General features: G+C 38.1%; 1 protein-coding gene across 1 annotated transcript in view; it reads right to left on the reverse strand.

The window, feature by feature from the left end:
• Positions 1–6,464: 6,464 nt before the first annotated feature.
• Arl8b (ADP ribosylation factor like GTPase 8B) overlaps positions 6,465–17,262 on the reverse strand; it is a 44,468-nt gene continuing 33,670 nt past the window's right edge. Inside the window, exons 3-7 of the mRNA XM_047534745.1 lie at positions 16,664–16,737; positions 16,183–16,276; positions 13,475–13,542; positions 13,131–13,201; positions 6,465–8,723 (exon numbers count right to left, since the gene is read on the reverse strand). Coding sequence (XP_047390701.1) covers positions 8,674–8,723; positions 13,131–13,201; positions 13,475–13,542; positions 16,183–16,276; positions 16,664–16,737 — 357 coding nt within the window. The 3' untranslated portion in view covers positions 6,465–8,673. The remainder of the gene's footprint in view (positions 8,724–13,130; positions 13,202–13,474; positions 13,543–16,182; positions 16,277–16,663; positions 16,738–17,262) is intronic.

Genomic DNA, 17,262 nt, shown 5'->3' on the forward strand with positions numbered 1-17,262 from the left:
TTTCTCATGGTAAAACTGACTACAGCTGTCAGTAGTATAGGTCTCATGGTGTTTTGAAAACCATGTGTCCTCATTTAATTGTCAGGGAAAACATCGTAAGGTCAATTCCATAAGCCATAACAAAAGAAATCAAGTAGCAAGCTCAATTCTCAGAGCTTGTTGGCTAGAAGCAGAAAAAGAGCTACTGCCCAGGTGTCCCACACCTCAGCCCAAGACAGTTAACATTACAAACAGCTGACCTTCAGGCAAAGAGAGACACTTCCTAGGCCACCCCATGGATAAATGACACTACCACCCTAAAAGGCACAGGCTCAATTTAGGGGCTAGGTGAAGAAAACATTTCCTTTTCAAATTAAATTGAAATGAACTGATTGTCTTGTGACAAGCCCTTGAGACGAGGATGTGCCTCAAAGTAAATGTAGCTAGTAAAATTGAGAAAAATACCCATATCTAATCAGAAAACTCCATCCTTAAAAAATCAACTCTCTTCACCTACCTATAATTCCAGGAATTTGGGGGTCTGAGGCAGGAGGATCATGAGTTCAAGGTCAACCTGGGCAACTTACTGAGACTTTGTCTCAAAATTAAAACATAAAAAGAGTTGGGGATATGTCTCAGTGATAGAGTGAGTGCCTCTGAGTTTGATCCCCACTACCAAAATAAAAATCAACTCTAGGAAATAACATTTGATTCATGATAGAGTTCTCTGTATGTATTCTCAAGAAGGAAGTACTTCTGTTATGAAAATGTAGGGGAACGCCAAAAAGATGACAGCTAAGAACCCAGACTCAGAAGTCTGCCAAGGGATTGCCAGGTGTTCAAGTCATAGATCTGCCCTCTGAGTGACCTTGACAAGTTTCTTTTCTGGAAGATGGGGGAGTGAGGAGAATAGCACTTACCATGCTGCAAGATTCAGTTATTACACTATAAAGCATACCTACGATATTGCTACACATATGTTGGGCCCTATTAATACTCTGTGAACCTTTTGTGACCAGCAACTAGTACAAAAATATCTGGTACAAGCCAGGCACAGTGGCACATATTTGTAATACCAGGCTTACATGCGAAGGTGGCCAGTTCAAGGCCAGTCCAGGTAACATGGTGAAACCATCATTAAAAAAAAAAACAAGAGCTGGGCACCGGGGTGCACACCTGTAACCCCAGCAGCTCAGGAGGCTGAGGCAGGAGTGGTTCAAAGTCAGCCTCAGCAAAAGTGAGATGCTAAGCAACTTAGTGAGACCCTGTCTCTAAATAAAACACAAAATAGGGCTGGAGATGTGACTCAGTGGTCAAGTGCCCCTGAGTTTAATCCCTGGTACATACATACCAGAGGTCTATTGGGTGAACTGAAAAACTAAGCCCTTCCTATATGCAAAGTACTATTTTAGCACTTCAGAGAAAATATATCTAAGGAAACCAAATAGCACAAGGGCTACAGCTCACCAAAGAACAGCCAAAAAAGCCTTGGATCCTCAAGCTAATTCGAGTTCTAGTAAGTCAGCCTGTGGCAACTTCTACATAGGACTATCCTAAATCGCTGTGATTTGGGTTTACATCCCACAAGGTGATCCAACTTGTTATGGCTTAGATACAAGATGTCTCCCAAAAGCTCATGCGTGAGACATTGCAAGAAAGTTAAGAGGTGAAAAGATTAGGTTATGAGCATCTTAACCTACTCTGTGCAATAATTCACTTGAATGGATTAACTGGGTGGTATAACTGTAGGCAAGCAGGGCATAACTAAAGGTCATCGGGAGCATCTCTTTGGGTTATAGACTCTGTCCTTGTTGAAGGGAGCGCCCTCTCTGCTTCCTGGCGGCCATGTCCTCAGTCACTTTCTTTTGCTACACGTTTTGGTCATGTTCTGCCTAACCTCTGGTCCGTAGGTATGGAGTCAACTCTGTGTACTGAGACCTCTCAAAATCTGAAGGCCAAATAAACATTTCCCCTCTAAACTGTTCTTGTCAGGTAGTCTGGTCACAGCAGGGAAAAGCGGACTAAAGATACCATTATAAATAGGCTGACATTCTATTTCTTAGAATCAGCCTTGAGTCTGAGTGTATAAATTAATGCACTGGGTTCCTAAAACTGCAAAGCCAAAAAATAACTCTATGATGACCTCAAATAATAGTCCCAGAGCTTTCTCTATTAAATACAAGGTTAAAATATGAAAAGGAGGAATTTTTCTACTTTTTTTTTTTGCGGTGCTGGGGATCGAACCCAGGGCCTTGTGCCTGCAAAGCAAGCACTCTACCGACTGAGCTATCTCCCCAACCCCGAATTTTTCTACTCTTAAGAAGATATCATTGACTTCTTATCCAAAACAATGGGAAAACAATCAGATGATATGATGAAGACTTTAAACTGATTGTTTCATCCTAAAGCAATATATAATTGCTGTATAAAGGAATAAACATGCAAAAAAAAAAAGAGGGGGATTATAATTTAGTAGATCCACAACAGAATAAAGTTAACTTTATTTTCAAAGTACTATTAGCAAGACACAGGGGACAGACTGGCAGAAATAAAAACTGGTACATCCTCTCTGAAGGGCAATTCCTAGCATAAGAATAAACACATTTACCAGTTGACCCAGATATTTCAGAGTTGCTACACATGTACAAAATGATTCACTACACTAGTTTTTTAAAAAGCCAAAATGTTATGAACAACCCAAATATTGATCAGCAAGGGACCAGTTAGGTAAGCTGTGGAGTCCTCACACAATGAAAACCACACAATTAAATGGCGACCACGGTGATGCAAAAAAAAAAAAAAAAAAAAAAAAAAGAATAAGGAACTTTTTATGTATTGAATGATAGCCAGGACATACTAAAAGGAAAAAAAAAAAGCCATGTCCAAATCAGTACACTATCTTCTATGTAAGGTAAGTGTATGAAAAATTTATTTTTAAAAGGATACATACTTCTATTTGCTTTTTGTGTTTTGTCTAAAGGAACTCTTAGAAAAGTAAATAAGAAACTGATATAAGCATTACCTGTAAAAGACAGGCAGGTGGAGGAGTGGTTACTTAGGGCATGGGTAGGATCAATCTTTTGTCTGTATTTAAATTCAGAATCATGTGCATTACCTATTACAAGTTAACATATTCAAAAAATACATAGAACTTAGAAAAAATAGCAGTGAGCTTCCTTTCCACCTATTCCGTCTAACCCACTTGAACAGATACAGCAGCTATGCATCGAGAAATGACACTCCCCGGTTATGGTCCCACGTCCCGGGTCTTAGATTGCTGATCCTTCCACAGGAGAAATTAAATAAATTCTTATCACCTCTGTAAATGGTGCTTTCATAAATGAGCTAACAGTCTGACAAATAGCAATGAATTTTTCCCCACAAAATAATACATAATGAATTTTTTTAAGTTATCAGATTAACCCATTAAGTAACAGTAGAAATGACAGATTCTCACCAGCAAGGGCACTGGCACACATATTATCCCAGCTGCTCAGGAGGCTGAAGCAAGGTGATTTCAAGTTTGAATTCTGGGTAAGTTACAGATACTCTGCTTTAAAGTTAAAAAAAAAAAAAAAAAAAAAAAAAGGGCTGGGGATGTAACTCAAGACATAGAACATCTGGCCTAGCATATGCCAAGTCCAGGGTTCAAGCCCCAGTACCAAAGAAATGTCAAATTCTCTTAAAACAAAATAGCACTTTCCCTAGTATGGACGGTACAACACTGAGAAAAAGCTAAAGATGTAGAAGATAAAAGCTGGGTGGAAGCCAGGTGTGGTGGCACACAACTGTAATCCCAGACATTCCAGAGGCTGGGGCAAGAGGATCCCAAGTTCAAGGCCAGCCTCAGCAACTTTAGTGAGACCCTGTCTCAAAAAATAAAAAGGGCTGGCTGGGAAGGTAGGGGAGTGGCTCAGGGCTTAAGTACCCCTAGGTTCAATCCCTGGTACCAAAAAAAAAAAAAAAAAAAAAAAAAAAAAATGGTGAAGGAGATATTCTAGATAACAATTGGTTAAAATTCTGTCCATGTTCACAGGGGAACACAGTGGTTTTGTTGGTTCCCTTCCCCTTTTTTACTTTGAAAGCAAGAATGTTCTAACTGTTCCAGGTTTCTTCAAAGCTCTAAGTAAATTCTAGCAGAACCTAGCAACAGAGCAGTCACAAAGTATTAAGCATTAGCTTCAAACCATTTACCCCCAAATTGGTGGTATTTTTCCAGTGTATAACAGTTAATGTATAACAGTTAACATTTTTCTGTGGCCTCAGGAAAAAAATGTTAAAATATGTAAATGCCTTTCAAAACATAAGCCTGCAAGTTTACAGCATTTCCTTCAAATGAAATCTAAATTGTTGTTATTTCATACAATGTCTCTGATGCCCAGCTCCTATGTTAAATTAAAAGTGTTTTTTTTTTTTTTAAGGGTTTTTTTTGTGTGTGTATTTTTGGATTATTTTCAAGAAGGAACATGAAATAACACACTCAGTAGGACAAATGGGCATTTTCTCTCCCTTCTCTGCTTTGTTTAACCACCATGCAGACCTCTAGGCTGTTTCAATCACAGTCTGTCACGGGGAGAAACTGTTATAGAAATCCTCTCATTTTACTAAGCTAAGGTGCCACCAGGGTTTCAGCATCTCAGTGTCACACCATCAGTTAATGGCAAAGAAAAGAATCATTCCACCAAGTGCCAAGCCAGCACTCCACAGGACCACTCTACATTAGCATTTTAAATGATTCTAACAGTCCTTCTTTTTATGAATGCAAGACCCAGTGAAAGGAGGCTAAGGTATCTTTCCCCATTCTTGATCCCCGCTGGGAAATCTGCACATCTAAATGCCAGCTGTCTTGGGATTTTAAAACGGAATTATCTAAGAGAAGGCTTGTTAATGAAATGGAATAATGAATGACTACTGCAGTTGCTTAAATTAAGAAACTATCCATTGCAGTCCATATAGTATGCCAGGACGTCCAAGAGGTAATAATGACAAAAGTACCCATGTTATTAATAGCTAAATTCTAAGCAGAAATTGTGAGGAAGATATTTACCAACCAACAGGAAACACCTGCAGTGGGCTGCAAACTTGTAAAACAGCAAACATACAGGAAATAAGGTCACTGTCTGAGAGTCTTCCTTTTCAAGTCTCTTTACTGTCAAATGCATTGTGAAGGCATGACCTTAAAAGTTGGTAATAAAACGGAAATGTTTTAAACACCGCACGAGAGTTTCCCCATACTGGCACATCTCCAGAGTAAAGCATTTGCCCAGCTGGATGTTAAAGTATGGGGTCTGCTAAGCTGCATTTAAGTTTCCAATCCAGCTCTCAAGGAGCCATACCCTTTGAGAGGTTGGAATTACCAAATCCACCAATTCCAGACAAAAAAAAAAAAAAAAAGGGTACGTAAGGTAGCCATAGTCCAAAACACCCAATGTACTTGACAGAATCCAAGGAACTAATTGTTTCTGAAAGCAAGTACAACTTAGAATGATGCTAACTACCGATCTTAGATAAGCCCCTCCCCACTCTGTTTGACTAAAGGGATCTACCAATTCAGACTCCTAGGGATGGAAATGCTAAATCACACGTCCAGTTAGCCCACAAGGGTTGGTTTTACAAATGCAAGCATAAAAACAGAGAAAACCATATGAACTTAGTATAAAACTAAGATAGGAATTTGGGAATAAAGGGAGAAGTACCGAGTATCAAAGGAAGTACCCATAAAACACTGAAATGCAGAGAACACCTGCAACTCCTTGAGCAGCAAACCCTTGGCCCCAGACCCTTGGCCCATGCTCTTGTAACTGAGGGCAACGCGCAAGTGCAGGGAAAACTGGTGTGAAACTACGCAGCTCCACTCTGGGTCCAAGCCTAGCAAGCATCCCTCTGCAGACATCACCCCGCGCCACCAGGTTGCTGGCTTTCCCTCAGGAGATGGCCCGTCCACGTTCTGCGTATTCCTTGCTTTACCCCAGGGATTTCTCGAGATTGCCACCAAATATGTATCTTCTTTCCTAAATAAACCTAAGCCTTTGGCTGGAGCTGGAATTCTTTTCCTCAACGTAGGCCAAGAAGTGTGCTGGCCCTGAGTCAGGTTCCCTCTTCCAAGAACTCCCTGGACCCCTGGGGACATCTCTTGTGACAAAACCATTTCTCATGTAACTGTCATGAGAGCAGTATTGATTTATTTTGTTTTATAGTGTAGACAATAATATATTGGCAAAGGGGTCAAATGCTTTACCCTGAAAAGGTGCCTTTGTGGGAAAATCGGGTTTGGTATTTAAAATATTTTCAATCTCAACAGAATTTGGTAAATAGGCATGTCTTCAAATTTTAGTTTACAAGTATTTTAGTTTGATTTTTAAAACTGTTAGAAAATGCTTTTCTAGCTTCTGCCATTTAAAAGTCCTAAATCTTTTCTATCGTGACAGTTTGCAAGATGTAGCAAACCTCCCCCCAACAGAAAGGAATCACAAAAAACAACTCTGTGAATATTTTAAAAGTTTATTTCTATTTTAACTAGCCCACAGACCCAACTCTTTGAGGGCTGAGTTGATTTCTTTCTAGCACATGGTCCATGGACCCTCTTGATGGTCATTTTCTTTCCACCTCCTTCCAAAGATGTCTGCATCTTTCATCAAGATGCACATTTTACACTGAAATTGCCAATACAACCCTCAAAATGCAAGTTTATTGAATAAAGCTGAGAAGAGCAGTAAACCGACGAAAAATGCATCCACCTAAATAAAAAAAAAAAATCTGTATTTACAAAGTTCCATAACTGTTAAGTTTTCACATGCAGAGATTATGCACAGGAAAATGTTGGTAGTAGTCTTGTGATGTCTTGAAATGCTAAAAGCAATGAACAGACACACAAACACATTAAGGTTTAGCTATAGGTTCATGAACAAACCTATGCAGATCCCACATAGTCGCACATTCTAGTTCCAATTTCTTTTAGGCACAAGCAAGTTGTCACATTGTTTGAAATGGTTCACAGTGACCATTAATGATGTCGAACTACAGTAGCAAATTTGTCCCTTCCTTTACAGAACCACCCATCCCATCTCGGAAGTATGCAACATGCCTTAAAGAATAAGAAGAGAACTTTAAAAGCCTAAATTCTCATTTAAAATGTGAATGTAGAAAAACAAATAGCATGTGTGCAACACAGTGCAGTATTTTGTACAGAATTTTCTTAAGGCCATGGCAGTCTACAAATTAAAACTGATATTCATGGAAAGAACTGACTGTTGACTACACTCTCGTGCTCAACACATCCGGAAAGCACTATCTATGTAAGTGCTGCTTAACAGAAGAAACAAAGTCACACACAGTGTGAGGCAACACAGAGGCAAGTGTAGCACAGAGCTTTATCCACTACAGCAATCTCAATAAGTAACGATTTACAAGTGAACCAGTATTAATATGTCCCTTTATGTATATGGAGATCACTAAACTACAAAACATGTTCGTTTTCAGTTTTTATACATTTCTGTATCACAGAAGCGAACAATAGACAGCCTCAATTCCTCAGTTCTGTGTGATTATTAAACAACCTGTAGACATTGTGTGTTGATTACATTAGATAAAGCAGGCAGGTCTAGAGTTGTCACAATAACCAAGATGTCTAATGGCACCAGACAAAAGAGTGCCAAACCTTACACTGGTAAGAGAAAAATAAGAATTTATTTGTTTATAAGCATCTTTTGTGCTGAAAGTCAGCGTTATGACTGGATATAAAAAGTCAATAGTTACAGTGTCATGCAGCAGCACTGATTCAATGACTAGAGATAGAAAGAACAAACAGGTGTTTGAACAAGTCTGACATTCTTAACAGATTTTATTATATTGGTTGGAATGCTCTAAATTCATGAAAGCTTTTGAGAAAATCTTCAATTCCCAACCCCTTAAAAAAGTGTGTTAAAAGGAAAAAAAATAGTAATGATCTGGACAGATACAAAACAGCATGCTCATCTCTTCCCACATCCCCACTGCCATCTGCTGATAAAAGATTCTCAGAAAGCAGAATGTTCTTAAAATTCATCAGGTAGGATGTCTCCAATATAAAGAACCAACATTGATCTGGTGCCTCTGCTTATTCTTTGCAGACCATTTTTAAATTTCTAAGGTGTAGTTATACATTTCACATGCATTTGTGAGACATATAAACATTATGTTTATATCTCACATAAGTCAGGCTTAAAGTTTCTCTAAATACTGTGTGTGGCACTAGAAATTTCATGCTGTATCAAGTCCATATCAGTATTAAGCTACTGGACTCTATAATGAAATATTATAGATATTTACTGAAAACCAATATAAAACACTGGCCCAGAAAGACCAGTCTGGAAATATGCAATTTTCTTGATTTTAAGATGGCCGTGTGTGTGTATGTATGTGTGTGTGTATGTGTGTGTGTGTGTGTGTGTGTGTGTTTAAAAAGCTCTACACACTGTTTAAGACAATTATGTGTGAGAAGCCTTTTCATGTATGCCGACTTTATCATGACAACTCTAGCTGATTCTTTATGAAGGATTAGGGATACACATCTTCAGCAGTGCACATGAGAAATAAACTCTGAAAAAGGCAATTTCTTGGGTTTAGGAAGGACCGTATTCTGGGAAGTACTTCAGAGGAACGGACAATAATTCTAGGATTATAGCCAAGAAGGACTGGAAGACTTCGGGAGATTTTTCAGCTTCTTCTAGATTTTGAATGTTGAATAAGCCACTGAAGTGTGATATCTAGAGACAGGAGGAAAAGTGAAAGTGTTAAGATACCAAAATTAAAAAACGAAATGTCAAACAGAGATAATACTTAACATGCAGCCAGTTAAAGATACATACTGGTCTCTTCTGCTTTTCTGTAGCTGTACTCTATTACCTGAGTTTCATGAGGATAATATGAAAAATTAGCAGAGACTGAAGAGTCTGCTCATTTACAAATTAAATTGTGTACAGGACAGCTGGAGCCATCTTTTACTCACTGCCTATAAGATCAGGAATTGCATGAAAATTGACAGGAATGCAAAGATGTGAGAAAGTCCTCTATAGTCCCAAATATTTAAGTATGATAGATGAGAGAAATCATTTGGGTTGGGAGATACCTCATAGAAGGTCAGCAAAGAGACTGCAAAAGTCAAAGAGGGCAACTAGGATGGGCTCTGAGTGACGATGTGGCTAAAGCACAGGTCTGGGGAGGGCGGTCACTACAGCACAGGCCAGAGCAGGGGTGCCACAGCCTTACCCTTTTGATACTTTAAGCTGTATAATTTTTCCTGTGTTGCAGGGTGAGCCTTTCCTGTGCTCTGTAGAATGTTTTGCAGCATCCGTGGACTTAACCACTACAATTCCATTATCACCCCTCCCCCACCATGACATCTAAAAACATCTCCAGGCATTGCCAAATGTATTCTGGGGAGCAAATTCATCCTGTGTTGAAATCTACTAGACTAGAGAGGGACAGATAACTTTGTATGCCATTCTTAGATACTAAAAAAGATTCTATTCTTAGGTCAATAGGAAGTCACTGGAGAATTATCAGCAGAGAAGGTTTATCAGTTTATTTTATTTAGTAGGCTAGCAATGTCAACAGAAGGACAATGTGGAGGTTTGCCAAGATGGAGGCTGAGTATTCCAACTGGAACAGGAAAGATATAAAGGCCTGAAGGAAGCCAAGCACTGTATGGATGGGGTAGAATAAATTGAAGAACAGATTGAGGTAGAGAATTTAGAGACCTGGTAAATGACTACATGTATTAAGTGAGAAAGAATCTTCTGAACTGAATGAATATGTCAGTCATGTCCCTGCTAAGTAAGGCAGTTGCTCAAAAACAGCTACGACACAAAAGGATAAAGAATGCAGTTACAGGCACATCAAGTCTGATGGGGGGACCGAGTACCACATGTCAAGGTGTCCAACAGGTGCAGTAGCTCTGAAGATGTGAGAAGACATGGAGACTAGCAAGGTCTCATCACATAGGTGGCAGATAAAGCTACAGCAGCTGACATCAGTGAGGACAAGAACACTGACTGAGGAGAAAAGGCAACAAAGTCAGGATGAATTATTGTTCTGTGTTCTTTAAAATATGTTCTCCAAGACTGAAGCAATAAGATTAAAAGTTCAAGGTCAGCCTGAGTAACTTAGCAAGACCCTGCCTCAAAGTAAAACAATAAAGGGGTAGGAGCCTGGGTATGATACAGCTCAGTGATAAAGCACTTTCCTGGAAAGTGCAAAGCTCTGGGTTCAATCCCCAGCACCACAAGAATAAATAAATAAATAATAAAGGAGGGCTGGGGAGATAGCTCAGTTGGTAAAGTGCTTGCCTTGCAAGCACAGGGCCCTGGGTTCGATTCCCAGCACCGCCAAAAAAAATACAATAAAAATAAAAATAAATAAAGGGGGGATGTCACCCACCTAAAGGATATGAGAATCTATCAGAAGCAGATAGATTCTCTTAGGCCCCCAGACTAGGAGAAAAGTTTAAATCCCATCTTCCCATTTCCCAACTAATGCATTCGAGAAAACTTAAGTGGGACACTATAAAGAACAGCCTAAAGCTGAGATCTGCACAAACATGACCTGCTCACAGGAACAGAACTGTTTCAACACAACTGTTGAAACAGGTCCTTTACATCCCTGTCACAGCAGTGTGTAATAAGAGGGAAAGGTAACTCTGAAGTGAACAAGTATAAATGTTTAAGAAATTCACTAAAAACCTAACACTGGACAGACAGTAATGCCCTAAAGATAAAAGGCAGAAAAGAAGTGTTCTCTGTAGGTGGAGATTCATCTTGGGGGGGTTGGGGGGGGTGTCACAGTATAAAGGGTCCTTGCAAAGAATCTGTCCCCATGAGATCTGAGGACATTCCAAATGAAACTGAGGTACTTCATATGCGACATGAGATGTTGCAAATGTACAACCATGTGCACTGAAATAACTTGTGGAGCAATGCAGATAATTCAAAACCCTTTGAACCAGAAATGCCATAAAAGCAGAAATCAAAAGGAATATCCTGCCTGATAACCCAAAAAATCTAATGTGGCTGTTAGTTGTATTTCTTCTTCAAAAAAAAGAAAGAAAAGAAAAAAGCATTCTGATTTACAAACTACTCACTTTGATTCTAATTTCCTTAGACTTGGTAACACTTTAAGTGAATCAAGAGTTCTGAAATTACAAATCTGGTGACTACTGACCCATCTAACAAACTATGAAGACTGGCCTCAAACAGCAGAAGTTCTCACAGCTCTGCTGTATCTCTTGCTTTGAGTTCAAGAGATCCCTCCCACCCCTCAGGTAAGTATTTGGCTAGTTTGGACATTGGTAAAATAAAAGATCATTTTCCTCCCTTCAAAAGTTTTTTTTTTTTTTTTTCTATTTTAGGAAATATTTGAGAAAATAAAAGTGAATAATGGCTTTACAGTATAGCAATGATGTACTAAAAATTAGTTAATATAGAGCAAGGTTTCTTACCCTTGCAACTACTGATGTTTTAGGCTGGTTAATTCTCTGCTCAAGTTAGCAAATCTTTGATCTCTACTCACTAGCCAGAATCACTTCCCTATACATGACAACCAATTAAAAAAAAAAAAAACCCAGACACGGTCACATGTCTCCTAAGAGGAAAATTCCCCATTAACAAACGAGGCGCAGAACAAACGTTCCCAAGGGAGCATACCTTAAAATTTAACAAGAGTTTTCTCCACTCACACAAACCACATAATATTTTTAAACATAAACACTAACTTTGTTTTCAATTAGCAATCATCACGCCTGGGCTAAACCTCATTGGCTACTATACTGCCACTGCAAAGCTAGTCTAAGTACTTGCAAAGGCTTTGTAGTGTCTGTTCTCAAATTGAATGTTCTGATATAACAAGTCACTCATTCTATCCACTTAATAAAGGAAAATTTGTGTCCATCAGTAGAATTACCAGGGATTACACTGCTTTTAGGTAATCTTTAAAGGAAATGGCCAGAACAGCTATCAATACAGAACTCATTAGAACATGTCTTGGAAGTGGGATGAGGGGGTCGGGTAGGGGAGTAGAGGACAGACTGGAATTAACCTGAAAAAAATGCTGTGATGAGAACCAAGACATACTGAATTACAGTTTAAGAAAACAATTAGAATTATTTTTAAATGTACTGCTTATATACTATTTATTACATTTATTTGAATACATATTTGTTTAAATAATAGTCCCTCATCAAATTAGTTAAGAGACTGAAGTTGAGCCATAAGTATATATGTATGCATGTACGTAAGCAGGTAGGTACATGACCCAAGGCCTTGAGGACACAGCACTAAACTGAAGAGTGCCCTCCTAAAAGTTCATGTCTACCTAGAATCTCAGAATGTGACTTTATTTGGAAATAGAGTCTCTGCAGAAGTAGTTAGTTAAGATGAGATCACACTGGGTTAGGTGGGTCCTAATCCAACAACTTGTGTCCTTTAAAGAAGATGTCATCACGCATTATGGAAAAAGCCATGTAAAGCATGACCATGAGGCAGAGACAGGTGCAATACATCTATAAGCTGAGGGTTGGCGAGCACTGTAAGCATCCAACACAAGCTAGTGAAAGGCAAGGCTGGATCCTCCCTGAGCCTTCAGGTAGTGCATGAACCTGCCAACAACTGTGATTTTGAACTTCTGGTCCTCTGAGCATGAGAAAGTAACTTTCTGTTGTTAGAAACCAAATACTTTGTTTTGATAGTTCTAAGAAATTACTATAGATATTTTTTAGATAAAGAATATTGTTGGCTTATGCTTCTAGTAGAGTGCTAACATGTTACAGTAATATACTGGCTCAATAACTGAAAAATTGTTACAATGCCTATAGAACAATTTTTGTAAAGTCTTATTTCAGAACTGTCGTTTTGTTGTAAAGCACTGCTGGATACTAGCTCTATGAAAATTAATATAATTAATTGGTATCATATAATGTTTAACCTCATGACTTCACTGCATTTATTTAAATAGCACAGAGAAGATTTAGGATATTATATCTGTTGTCAAAACATATAATGTCTAAGTTTTTTTCTTGAGGCAAGAAAAAGTCAAACAAATAGAGAAAATGAACAGCAATAAGCATTATATATTCCTTCCAGTGATACCCATTTCTTCCAAAAACACTAGTCATTTCTTACCTATATTATCCTTTTCTTTGCAAGAAATTGAATAGCAGCAAATTTCTCTATCCTGAATAGCAGACAGATTCCTATAAGAAACAGAAATCAGAGAATAAATGTGTACTTAGAACAGCTGTCATACTGACCACTCTGCTCAATTTTACTTGTTATTTTCATTAGTACACTGAAGAAATTATTTTACTACTACTAAATTTTAGGGATTCACTTCCCTGGTGTGCCAAGTTTATTTACCTAAAAATCAGGACTATAATAATTCCTGAATATGCTAAACAATACAGTGGGCAAAATACCTAATTTGGAACCAAATTTTTTTAAAAATATTACTCATTCATAAGACTTACATTTTTTCAATTAGCTGTTTCTCATCCAAGGCATTTGGAAGATCTCTCTTGTTTCCAAGTACTAGTACCTTTAAAATGAAAAGATATGAAAAGATATTAAGGATAAACTTTTATTCATGAAAATATTACAGAAGCATATTATTTTGATATCTGAAGATGTAAAAGTTAATGTTAACACATGCCTCAATAATAAGGCATATTTGCATGACTGGTGGCCTATCTCATTCAATTATTCATATTTGGTATTCACTTAATACCTACCCACATAGATGCCTCTAATTCAGTATGCAACTGCCAAGTTCTATTTAAAATATTCTAAGTTTTGGGCTGGGAGTGTAGCTCAGTGTTAGAGCTCACACATGTGTACAAAGCCCTAAAAGAAACTTCTAAGTTTATGTTGTACATTGTTGTTTCTTAATAAACCATAACTAAAATGAGAATATAATCTTATAACCAAAAGTAGAAAGCCTTTTTTTTAAAATCTGTCAATCATTCTTCATTTAAACATGTAAACAGGATTTTAATAATTCAGGATCCTGGAGCTGGGGGTTTAACTCAATGGTAGAATACATGCTTAACATGTACAAGTTCCTAGGTTCAATCTGTAGCGCCTACATAAATAATAAAATAAAATTTCAGGGTCCACTCTATAGAATATACTTACAGTGTATACTTATACACTTAAAAATACTCTAAAACAATGGATAAGTATAGACATCAGGAATAAATACAGTAGTTATATACTCCATTATAATGACTGTTAAATAAACATGCTTTCAAAGACAGCAGAGACAATGTTCTCAATTACCATTCTATCTTTCCCCAATACCCTTAAATCATTCAGTCCTTCATCGCTTTGTGGTACTGGGGACTGAATCTGGGGCCTCACACATGCAAAGTGCATGTAGCTCTACCACAGTTACATCTCCAGAAGCCCCCAAACACACCTCATTTTTGAGTCAGGGTATCACTAAGTAGCCCGGGCTGTCCTTGAACTTGCAACTTTCGTTCCTGGGCCTCCTGAGTCACTGGGATTACAGGTGTGCGTGGCCATCACACCCAACCTTAAATCAGTTTTCTATTGCTTGAAACTAAGAACACTTAGTTCTTAGATGACCAAAATAAAAATGACTTTTTATTTGTCATATACACAATCAGTATTTAATAAAGAAGAAAAAGAATAAGATCTGAAGTCAGATTCAAACCTGGCCTTGTGATCTCAAACATCCAACAACTGCTATGCAGAAGGGATAATAACACTAACCTCAATATGTTTCGAGGAGGATTAACCGATTCAGAGTGACGTAATCAAACCCTAAACCTGATTCTCGCAAACACTTCAATGGTTTCCCACAGTCCTGCCCAGTGCGGCCTCTAGTGTCCCAGCTGCAGCATGGCAGCCTGTACATAATACCCTGCCCTCCCGACTCTGCTGAGGTCTAGAGCCTACTTCCTACCACCAAAAGGCCTTCCTTGGCCTGCAATTCTCTTCCCCTCCAGCTGTCACACCCCACACACTCCTACATATCCTTCAGATCTCAATTCCCACATGACTTCCTCAGACTCCTTCCTCTGACCCTAAAACTAGATAAACTCTCCCCTCTAAATTTCATCACAGTAATTATCAGAGCTGCATTATTTAGCTGTTTCCAGATCATGTACCTTTCCCACTAAGCCGCAAGCTCCATGAGAGCATGCAGTATGTTTCTGCTGACTTCTGTGCACCACCATATCCCCCGAGCACTACTCCTGCTGCACAGGAGTTTAGCAGACACCTGATTAAGATGTTCATAAATAGGGCTGGGGAGATAGCTCAGTTGATAGAGTACTTACCTTGTAAGCACAAGGCCCTGGGTTCAATCCCCAGCACCACAAAAAAAAGAGAAAAAAAAAAAAAAAAAAAAGATGTTCATAATAACAATGCCTAGGATATGGCAGATACTCAGGAAATGTAAGCCTTTCAGACCTTTAGAAAGAACACATTTTACTAATTTCAATCATAAGACACAGTCAGGCCTCCACATCCACAGGTTTGACATCCATAGATTCAAACAAATGGGGATCAAAACTTTTTTTTTTTAAAAAGTCAATCTCAAAAAACAAAAGGCCGAATGTTTTCTCTGATATGCAGATGCGAATTCACAATGCTAATTATAACAAATTAAAAAATGATTTAAAAAAAAGTGAAACTACTGAACATGTACAGACTGTTTTCTAGTCATCAACACTAAACATTGTTAACTATTTATATAGCATTTATAATGTATTAGGTATTATAAGTTATCTGGAGTAGACTTAAATAACATGGGAAGATGTGTGTAGAGTACATGCAAAATAATAGGTACTTTTACAGAAGGACTTGCTGGAAATGGTGTAACACACCTGTAATCCCAGCAACTCAGGAGGCTGAAGCAGGAGGCTTGTAAGTTCAAAGCCGGCCTCAGCAATTTAGCAAGGCCCTAAGCAACTAGCAAGACTGTCTCTAAATAAAATATAAAAAAGGGCTGGGGATGTGACTAGTTGTTAAGCACCCCTGGGTTCAATCCCTGGTACCAAAATATTACTACTACTACTAATAATAATAGGCCATTTTATGTAAGGACTTGAGACTCCTCCAAGTCTGTAACCACGGAAGCCCTTGGAAACGATCTCTGTGGATCCTTAGTGACAATTATTATCCTAAAATTATAAATGTACTCCATACTTACTGGAATTCCTTGTAACTGTGGTTTATCTAGAAGATTATGTAGTTCATTTCGAGAGGCTTCTATCTTATCACGATCTGCAGCATCTATCATGTAACTATTAAAACAAAAGGAAATGATCCCAATATGCCTTTTCCATGTGCATTGATGATGACTAGGATATAGATTTTTAATTTTCTCAAGATTTATGCTATTGAAATTGTTAAAGTCCTAGATAAAGAAAAGCTCAGCATTTATAAATACTTTCAGCAAGAGTGCTGGTAGAGGCTAATGCAGGCTCTGTACAGTCCTGTACCTGTTAGCTGCACAAACAAACAAAAAGCTTTCATTCCACAGTTAATTTTTTTTAACTCTCATTTTAATGAAATTACACTAAGAAATTAGACAATAAAAATTGCCTGACATAAAAGACCTAGACTTTGGAAGTATTAAACAGCCTTCTCCTCAGAAGCCTAAACTGACATAAATTTTTAACAAGGCTTACACAATGGCGTTGACTCCTCTGCAATACCGTTCCCACATGCTCCGGAATCGGGGTTGTCCTCCTATGTCCCAGATCTTTAAATCAAGACAAAATAATTCTCAATAAAGGTATTTCAAATACTTTACTGAAGGAAGAATAGGAGAAAGATTAGGAAGATATATTTAATCTCACAGTGTGTCAAAGTGCTCCTAAAACTCAAGATGAAACAAGCTCAATCTGGGAATTCTTGGGGTCACTTCTACCTTTGAAGTCCATATTTAATATACTAACATTAGATCTAAAACTCTGCTTGAGCAAAGACTTGGTTTATGTGCAATAATTTCTTTCTTTGCCTGTTAACTAATACATTTCTAATACTGAAAATGTATCTAACAATTTCAAGATCTATAGAACCATGCATCAGCCAGATTTCAAAGCCAAAACAGAAAACAACAGTTTAGAATCTATTATAAAGTTCAACTGTCTGACTTACATTAATGCCCAATTTTTTAAAGATACCCTGTGAACAATACAGCCAGCATTCCTACCTAGGTGTTTTTCAGAGAACTATTAAGCGTACTCTGTATGGCACCATGCTGGTCACTGAACTACATAAAACT

The sequence above is a fragment of the Sciurus carolinensis genome, chromosome 19 (assembly GCF_902686445.1).
Source record: "Sciurus carolinensis chromosome 19, mSciCar1.2, whole genome shotgun sequence".
Lineage (NCBI taxonomy): Eukaryota > Metazoa > Chordata > Mammalia > Rodentia > Sciuridae > Sciurus > Sciurus carolinensis.